Source organism: Pocillopora damicornis, chromosome 1 (assembly GCF_964200805.1).
Source record: "Pocillopora damicornis chromosome 1, jaPocDami1.2, whole genome shotgun sequence".
In the NCBI taxonomy this organism is placed as follows: Eukaryota; Metazoa; Cnidaria; class Anthozoa; order Scleractinia; family Pocilloporidae; genus Pocillopora; species Pocillopora damicornis.
Window position 1 is genome coordinate 804,011 of NC_142670.1, and position 9,944 is coordinate 813,954.

Below are 9,944 nucleotides of genomic sequence, written 5' to 3' on the forward strand. Positions count from 1 at the left end.
ACTTTGATCTGGGTTATTTTGAAAGTTTGGAGAAGAAAGTCGAAATGTCTTTAAACGGTGGGACACCTAAAATAAGGCATCTTAATTCTTCAGGTACTAGTTAAGCATGCAACAATCTTAATCAATGAAAAGTAAATTTCATATAAGTTGAAGGTAAGCTAATTGCTTAAAACTGAGAGGATGAAACTGAGCCGGCGTGAGTTTTCATCTCCGAAAACTCGCGAACGGATCAACGAAGTACGATAAAAAATATTCCTGCTTACTCTCTAAATTCAATTGAAAGGTACATACCTTTGATTTCATCAGCCATGGTGACCAAGGCTTTTCCATTGTTCAGCACCTGTACGTCCTTAACCTCTTTCCCACCACTCCTTGCCTCGATAAAGTTCACCAGTCCGTCCCGAAAGGTTTTTTTACTTAGCCCTCGGATGAGTATTTTATTTCTTTCAAATTGAGGCTGATCAGCAGGCCCCTCTTCCGCCAGACTAGACGTGCGCTGTGCTGATGTTGTGAGGAGCAAAACCAACGATTCAAGTAGAGTTAGATAAATTATACCGGTGTAATTTGGGGCCTAATGCTACAGTTGGAGTATCAAATATAATGCCGGTATAATGATCAAAACGTATTGAAAAATTCCCTGATGTTACAGTTCAACATGGGATAAATTCTTTAGCCTGAGTTAAGATTACTTCCCACCTTCAGAAGTCGAAAAAATAGATTTTTATTTTATTTGACAAAGCTGAATTCAAACATTCAACCTAATGTTTCCATTAAAAAAAATATTTAAAATCCTTAAGAGCACACGAGTTATTCAGAAAAACGCATTTTCAAATAAAAGTTAGTAAATCAGGAAGATGACATAATCTTAGACGTGGGCGAATCCCCTGGGGAAATTTTCGCGGCAACCGCTCCAGTTGGGGCTCGATTTTCATGTTATTTCCATATTTTGTTTCCATCGCGCACTTTATAAAATTTTACACGTGGAGGCTCTTTGTTTATGGAAAATCTTTGCTCGGGGGAAAATCAAAAGCGGAAGAAAGTCCTTGGGCAAAGAAAAAGAAAAAAAAAAACAGGCCCAAAGAAGAAAGAAAGGGTACCACTCTGTCAAGTAAAGAACAAAATTCCCAGCAGTTTGTGAAGTTGCGAGTGTGTTGCAAGGTGGATTTTGTATCATTAATGGCTATTGAGGGAAATTGTTTGGCTGTTTCGAGGGTAATTTTGAGAACACTGAACGAATAGAAATGTTTTCGATGCCTAGAGAAAGTGAGCTCGTGGAGTCGTTTACGTTTGGCCAAGGACGAATTCAAATACCATCGTCAGCATTTTTATTTGATTCTGTTATCTGGAGTGAATAATTTACTGAGGTGAGTAAAAAAGTGATATGATCTACTGACGTTGAAAATATATCAAGTCGAAGGAACAGTTTTGGTCTCGGTCCGCATTTTTGTCAATAAAAGAAACACATACCGCCTAAAAAGATGATAATACGGACCACATGCAAACCTGTGTGCAAAATATTGTTTCTCGAATAGTGCGCGTGTTAAATATTCAAAAGTGACATCTCATTTACATCTACATCTACATCTACTTTTATTAAATTGGTAAAATCTGTACAGGCATCACACCAACCAACTCGCGTGCAAAGTGAGAAGACTATATGAGGGCTTGAAATTATATCAAGAAACGGTCCAGGAATGTTCCACCATAGTGCAAATAACGGTGAAAGTTGATCGCAGAAAAGCGATTGCGTGACGCTCGGCAAGTTGTAAGATGACATGTTATCACATACCAGGCGAAAAAGCTGTCATCTCAGCCTGCATTTTGTACCCTCTTTGCAGTCTGCATTTTGTACCTAGCGTACATCTTGCATCCGGTCTGCACCCTGCATTCTGCGATTTGTTCCAACAGGTATCCATGGCACCGATACAGTTCATTTTTTGTTATAGTTATTCGCCAACACACACAATCGACCACGAAACACCCGCGAGTGAGTTAATTTGACATTTTGGTTATTTTCCGCGTAAGAACTCTTTCCTTTTGTTAAAATGTAGACATCACTTAAAATGTTTCAATTAATTCACCCAAGCCAACTGAAATAACTCTTGCATGCATAACATGCCTATGATATATTTAGCGAGCCTTTTTTTATTCAAGGCACACGGTTCATTTAATGGAATTATTTTTTTCCCGCCTATTTTACATTTTCCGTTGCGGGAAATAATTTTTTTTCTGCTTCTAGCTGATTAAAGCAAGCTCAGACAGAAAAATTTATTTCCTGGTGTTGATATCGATTTGTTTGTGTAACAGACTGTCTAGAAATGCTGAATTGATGGTGGGTGAAAATAATTACACTCGTGTTATGACTTCCGGTTTAAGTTGAGTAAATAACATGGGGGATGTCCTTCCGATGAGTGAAGGAAATAAATGTTTTTCGGATTGTGATTTATCAACCAGTAACTTTGAGGACTCAATCAACTCAAGAGACGTCATTCCTTGATTTTGAAGTTTTTAGAAGTCTCTTTAGAGTTTGCTTAAGAGTTTGCTTGCATCAGAAATGCAATTTGGTGCAAACAATTGCTTCCGGATGCCTCGACCCTTCGAGATTGCTGTGCTTAGTTTTAAGCAAATTTGTCAAATCACGCACATTGAGGCAATAAGCAACAATTGCTCTTTCACGTTATTTCTTGAACTAAAATTATCACAAGAATTCGAGAAATGTGCGAAGTCATGATCACAAGCCCTAGTGCAGTGGTGCGTAAATACAACTTCTACGATATGCGAGCTAAAAATGTCTCGATCGGTCGCTTTAACGCAAGATTACGTTCTAAATCCATTTATAAGAAATCTTATACCTAAAAGAAGAGGTACAAAATCTCCTGTCAAACAATCACGAGTGCAAACGCTCGTATAAGTACACAAGAATATTATCGGTTTGTTTTGAATTTACATTCATTGCAAATTCCAATGAAGCATCCTTACCGTAATATGAGTCTTCGTCAGCCATTGTTGATGAGACACGAGCTTGAAACTTGACCTTGATAACTTGAGGAATTGGCGAATGCTGAAATAGAAAAAAGAAAGATCTTTGTAGCTTCTTACTCAAAGACTACAATGCGAATGAAAACAGTAGAAAGTAAGAGTGTAATGCAGTTTCAATCGAAAATATCTTAAGTTTGCTATGAATCACGGAAGGCAGCTTCATCTCTAAAGCTGTTGAAGATTTTGTCTTTTTATCAAGTAGTTAACACTAGCAGTCGTATATCACTTTTGAGGGCTTTTGAGGAGAATGAATTCCTTGCATTTTCTAGGACAAAGCCAGAAAATTGTTCAGCTCGCGAGAACTTGTGTTAGTTGATAAATCCCTGAAAATTGTGAGAAAGTAATGCAACAAGATGATTCACAAGGAATCCGGAAAACTCACCGTCAATCTTTACAGTTTTCAAGCGAGGATTCCTCTTCCTTTCCCGACAGAAACGCTGTTATAAAATTACTCATTTGTATGCATTGCACTTCTAATTTGCATGAACCCGTACTTCCGGCTTTCTTGGGAACCGTAAGGGGATAAAGAGGCTTGGGAGCGAGCCTAATGAAGACTTTCCTTTCCGGGTGTTTCGTGTGAATCCAGATATTTTCAGCAATGCTTTTTTTTAAGACACAGAGACTGACAAAACAGCACAATTAAAGTTCACTTCTCTAATAAACAGGAAATTAAATAGATGTGAGCGGAATGGGTAACCTCATCACAAGACGAGAACTGGCACTGTAGTAGCCAAACCTGCGTACTGCGTGATCTGAAATAAACAGAGGCACTGTATCGCGGGAAAAACGATTAAACGTTTATTTATCATTATGGTTGGGATTACGACATTTTTGTTGCATGAACAGGTTTTAATTAGTCGAAGAAGATGTTTTGGAGAGCTCGCGCAGGAAAATAATATTTCAATGTTTCGCTGGTCGAACCAAGATTCTTACCTAAAATAATTGCAAGTTGACGTGGTCGTTTTCTTATATGATTTAGGAAAAAACGATCCCGTTCATTTGAGGCTTTTTATATTTGAAAGTATAAGCCCGAACTTATCTTCCGGGAAGAATTTATTGAACACAGAGACCTTAAATTAATGGATCGATGGAATATTTCGGACACATCCCGGAACTCGTAAGATGACTGGCACATATTTGCTGTGTTCTGTGACGTCACAACGCCTTGATTGCGAAGCATTAGTTTCCAGTTTGTCAGGAGCGCTGTTGCTAGGCTACAAGCATTAACAGGAGTATAGAGATAGGATTGGTAACCAGTCAAAGTAGAAGAAAAAAGTTCTGATAACCGTGTGGAAATGGATATTGATAGAAAGTACAAGCATCTAGATGGTAAAAACAAATGGGTCTGTAGTTTGCAAAATTCCTAAATTCTTAGTATCCCACATCGAAAATAGGGTGCTTTGAACTGAAATTTCCTATGGCCATCCAGTGATTTTTCTGAAGGGTTTTTAATGACTTACCGAGCGATTTGACGCCCTAGTCTGCTCCTTTCGCCGCTACTCTATGGATCTGACTTGTGGCAATCGATACTTGTATGTGAACTGCACAACCCCTTTTGTCAATGTGGATAGCATTGTTTTCTTGAATATTTTGCGGCTTGGCAAGCGACATGCTTTTGGTGTTTGGATGACCGTCCTGAGAAAAGATCAGCTGAAAGTCAAACGCAATATCAGGAACACCGTACAATTTAATACTACATAAAGTCGAGTACGCCTGGAAGCTAACGAAATACACAGAGTCGAGGCTCACCAAAAAGCTGTCGTGCGAGATAGTTTGTAAATACGAGTGTGGCCTTTTTAATTTAACTGTAGTTCTTGCAAAGCCTTGTCACACAGGCCTTCTTCGCAGCCGCTCTTTTGAGACATTTCTGAAATGATGAAAAATGGTGAAAAACCAAGAGAGGAATATTCTATTGCCGTTTCCTCTGCACGTAAGATTCCAAATGTAATTTTTAAACATTCTTAACTTAAAACAAGTTATTGACATTTTAGCAAAGCTTATTCCGTGAAGCTTTCGATAATAAATGATTCAACTTAAATCAAGCCTCTCTAAGTGTGTATTCTCTGTAAAACTCGTTCAATTCTAGAGGTAAAATATTATTCCTGTGGTTGTAATGAAAGAAAGATGTGACGACCGTCACGCAAAGCCTGTGGAAAAGTGATGCGTGAATGGCTCTCCTAACAAACTTTCCTTCATATACGATCAGATAGCCTTGTAAAGAGAGCAAACGACAATGCAATTATCAGATAGGTTGCTGCACTACAATAAATCAACGAGTAATGGCAGAGTATCAACTTAAATATAAAATATCAACGCTAGTGCTGATAGCAAGATTTAGCAGCAGTGCTGGTGAAGTAAAGAAGTCAAAGGTCAAAATCTGTCTCATAATCATATCTGTGGTGTCTTTGACGTATTGACTGTACAACTCCGTTTTGTAACAACAACGTAATCTTTATTGCGTTTTATATCGTCTTACCACATGCTCGCTCTCTCCGCTACTATATCCCATAATAATAATGAACATACGGGACACTACATCTCCCCCTAAGTTATTAAAAAAAAACAACCAAGTAATAAAGTACTCGAAAAGAAAGTTCAGAGTCTCTTATTTTCTTCTGAATAATTTTAAACTAGGCGCGTACATAATCTTGCATCCAGGAGGGCGCTCGCTTGGCACGCACAGGGCGCGAAGCAACTGAAGGCAAGGGGCTAGATACGGCTTCAGATGTATCTGTTGCTGATTGACTAGAACTGAGATTTGGCTGATCCTGTCGGGGTTGCGCTGGTTGCTCGGCTAGGCATGGCTGTGGATCTATTTCTGCTTTTTTAACAGTCCCAGGATCCATAAACTTTTTCGTATGAGCAATGTTGCGCATCTTATTGTTCCCGTTTGTGTCTTGTAAGATGACGGCATTTCCATCTTTACGAGTGACAATGTAAGGTTCTGGCTCATAGTTTGGTGAGAGCTTGTTTTCACGTGTCTGCTTTAACAGTACCTTGTCACCCTCCTCAATATTGCTGTGTTTGGCTCCTCGTGTTCTGTCTGCATACTCTTTCTGACTGAGTTTTGCACGAGTGTCTCTCTCTCTCAACAACTGTTGCCAATATGCTTCAGTTGCACGGTCTTTGGAGAATTCGACTCGTGGAAGTTTGTCACGCAGTTTCCTCCCCATCAGTAGTTCTGCAGGTGATAATCCAGTAACAGTGTGTGGGGTAACTCTATATTGGAAGAGGAAGTTCTCAAGAGCCTTTTTCCAATCTTTTCCTTCGACGCGTGCAATTCGCACTATCTTCAAAATTGTTTCATTTGCGCGTTCCACCTCTCCGTTGCTCTGTGGCCAATAGGGTATGCCCTTCTTGTGGTCTATTCCCAGGTATTCTAGGAAGCCCTCAAATTCCTTTGACGCAAATGGTGGTCCGTTGTCACTGCGCAGAGTTTCTGGTAGTCCATGTGTTCTGAAAATAGCTTCCATGCTTTTTATCACATGTCGGGCATCTGTCTTCTTTAGGAGAATAGCCTCCAGCCAACGAGAATAATAGTCGACAGCAACTAAAAGGTGTTCACCGTTTGAGATTTCAAGAAGGTCCACTGAGATCTCCTGCCAGGGTCCATCAGGTAGACTGCTTGACCTCACAGGTTCTGGTTTTGATCTTGGTCCCACAAGTTGACAGGGGTGGCATGAACGTATGGCATCCTCCACCTGTTTGACCATTTGTGGCCACCACACTTTTTCCCGCAACCTGGCTTTAGTACGGACCATGCCCTGATGACCTTCGTGTGCCAACATGATGGTTTGTTTCCACAGGCTCTGAGGCATTACAATGCGAGTCCCTCTCATCACTACTTGTCCTACTACCCACAGTTCTTCCTTAACTGCTTTGTAGGTGGTGCCTGACAATTGGGTCCAGTCACCAGTCATCACAGCTTTGTGCACTATCCGTAAAGTTGGATCATTTGCTGTGGCAGTCTCAACTTGCTTCGGCAACAAAGCGGCTGGTACTGCTGCACTTGCCACGCTGTATGCAAAATCTTCCGTCTTTCTGGTGTCGTCATCTTGAGTTGAGCCAATAGGCAGGCGGCTGAGGACGTCTGCCGGATTATCTTTGCCTGGTATGTGCGTCAGCGTGTATTGAAATTGCTGCAAGTATAGGAGCCACCTTTCTATCCGGGCGGATGGAGGCTTCGACTTTGTACTGAGTACTGTGACTAGCGGCTTGTGGTCACTGCGGACTTCGAATTTAATTCCATACAGGTACAGGTAAAACTTCTCGCAAGCCCATCTGACAGCTAGAGCTTCTCTTTCGAACTGGGAGTACCTTGTTTCAACGTTGCTAAGCTTTCGGCTAGCGTAATATATTGGCCTGTAGGTCCCGTCTCGTTGTTTTTGCTCCAGAACTGCTCCAACTCCAACAGGAGAAGCATCAGTTGTGAGCCGTGTTGTGGCACCTTGCCTGTGGTAGGCCATCACTGGTGCTCTGGTTAGCAGGCCCTTGATTTCTTGAAAGGCTTTTTTTTCTTTTGGACCCCAGTGCCACTTAACATGTTTGCCGGTTAGGTCCCACAATGGACTTGATATGGTTGCAAAGTTTGGGATGAACTTCGCACAAAACTGAACTGAACCGAGAAAGCTTCTTACTTCAGACTGGTTTTGGGGCGTTGGTGCTTTAACGATAGCTTCCACTCGTTCACTGGAGACTTTTAATCCCTCGCCAGAGAGTACATCACCCATGTAAACCATGCTGCTAACACCAATTTCACATTTGTCATAATTCAAGGTGAGGTTTGATTCTTCCAGTTTACGCATGACCCTGTCTAAATTCTCATCATGTTCTTTGTCGTCTGCCCCTACGACTCGCAGGTCATCATGGAGATTGTAGGCACCCGGGCAGCATTTAATTACTTGCCACACGATCTGCTGGAATTTTTCTGTGGCCATGTTCACGCCAAAAAGCAGGCGTTTGTACCTGTATAAACCATCAGGCGCAGCAAATGTTGTGATATCCCGAGAGTCTGGATGTAGCTCAATTTGGTGGAAGGCCATATTTAGATCTAGCTTTGAGAAAACTTTGGCATAGGAGACTTCTTGGAGTGTCTCTTCAACTGTTGGTACTGGGTGCTTCTCCCGTACGATGGCCTGATTTGCTTGCCTCATATCGAGACATATCCTGATGTCACCATTAGGCTTCTCCACCACAACCAAGGGGTTCACCCAGCTGGTTGGTCCCTCCACCTTTTCAATGACATCAAGTTTGAGTAGTTCCTCTAGCTTTTCGGTGACCTTAGCTCTTCTACTAAAAGGGATTCTGCGTAGTGGCTGAGCGACTGGTTGAACACTCTCATCAATGTGGAGTTTTAGCTGATATCCTTTGAGCTTGCCGAGGCCTTGAAATACTTTTGGAAATTTGGACTTCAGAAGGACTTTTCGGTCAAGACTGTTTGTGAGGCTTTCCATGCTATCAGATTTGACATCACAGCTATTAATGGACACGCCTACCCTTAACACGCCCAGCAATTCGGAGGCCTCGCGACCAAGTAGCGTCGCTGCCTTACCGCACATTACATAAAATTCAGTATACAGGGATTTGTGGGTCTGTGGTACTTGTACGTTAAAAAAGTATTTCCCTTTAAGCTGGAGAGGCTGTACAGAAGCATAAGCATAAACTCTCTTATTGCAGTCCAACAATCTAGCCTTGCCCCCCGATACAAAATTAAACATTTCCTCTGACATTAAATTACAGCTAGCACCAGAGTCTATAACAATGTTTACAAGCTTATCTTCAATCATGAGTTCCATGGTGTTCTCTCCATCCGTGCTCCCGGTGCTGAACACGTAGAAGTCATCACTGTTTACGCGCTCGTCTGCACTCGCGTCTTCGCACACGTTGTGTACATCACGTTGCTCCTTTGAATTTCCTCCTCTTCGTCCACGGCTAGGTTTTGTTCGTGGGTTTCCACGACCACGACTTGAACTTTGGCTGGGGTCTCGTCCTTTATTCTGCTTGGAGTGGCAGCACACTTCAAAATGACCGATGTGCCCGCACTTTCCGCATTTGTGGTCACGTGAGCGACGGCATTCTTTCGCGAAATGACCCACTTTATCGCACCGCCAACATTTTCCCCCTTGTTTTGGATCACGGGACAAGCTGTTTACGTGGCTTTCGGGAATGAGTATAAGCGCTTCTTTGTCATGATACTGGCTAACGATTTCCATGAGTTTGCTGAGAGGCAGTGTTTCCTCACGGTACAATTTTGACTTGAGATTTTTGTCCTTCAGAAAAGAAATGGCGCGATCTCTCACCTGGTTGTCCCTTTCGCCCTCGTAGTCACAATGTTCTGCTAGTTTCTGCAGGCGAGTAATAAAATTGTTGACGGTTTCACCAGGTAATGGAGTAGCCGCTAAAAATATTTGTCTGGCCATTGGGGCGTTCTTTTTGAGCTTGAAGTGTTCTGAAAGGCAGTCCATAGCTTTTTTGTAATCTTTCGCTTCGCCTCGTGTTGTAGCAGGAATGGAATTATTGAAAACATCTCGGACTTTGGGGCCGGCTAGGTGAAGTAGTAGTGCTCTTTTTTGTGTAGGGTCGCTGATTCCAGAGGCAGTAACATAAAGCTCGAATTCTTCTTTCCAAGTTAACCATCTTTGGGCGAGTGTAGCTGGTTCGCCGACGGCGTCGAACGCAGGTAATCCAGGTAATCCGCTTAAGCATACGGCCATCTGTGCGAGTTTTGTCCACTGTTTGAACTCGTTTCCACTTCAGCAGCCGTACGGCAAGTTGAATATCGTTTATCCTCGTCGCCAAATGTGGTGTCTTTGACGTATTGACTGTACAACTCCGTTTTGTAACAACAACGTAATCTTTATTGTGTTTTATATCGTCTTACCACATGCTCGCTCTCTCCGCTACTA

At 41.9% G+C, this 9,944-nt stretch overlaps 1 protein-coding gene and 1 long non-coding RNA gene across 3 annotated transcripts in view; one reads left to right on the plus strand and one right to left on the minus strand.

Annotated features, from left to right (window-relative positions):
• LOC113669449 (protein mono-ADP-ribosyltransferase PARP14) overlaps positions 1–3,537 on the minus strand; it is a 29,360-nt gene extending 25,823 nt beyond the window's left edge. For both annotated transcript variants that reach the window (XM_089206886.1, XM_089206878.1), the window contains exons 1-3: positions 3,422–3,537; positions 2,980–3,061; positions 292–501 (exon numbers count right to left, since the gene is read on the minus strand). In XM_089206886.1, coding sequence (XP_089063012.1) covers positions 292–501; positions 2,980–3,004 — 235 coding nt within the window. In that variant the 5' untranslated portion in view covers positions 3,005–3,061; positions 3,422–3,537. The remainder of the gene's footprint in view (positions 1–291; positions 502–2,979; positions 3,062–3,421) is intronic.
• LOC149051211 (uncharacterized) overlaps positions 1–9,944 on the plus strand; it is a 30,484-nt gene that overhangs the window by 8,570 nt on the left and 11,970 nt on the right. The window lies entirely within an intron of this gene.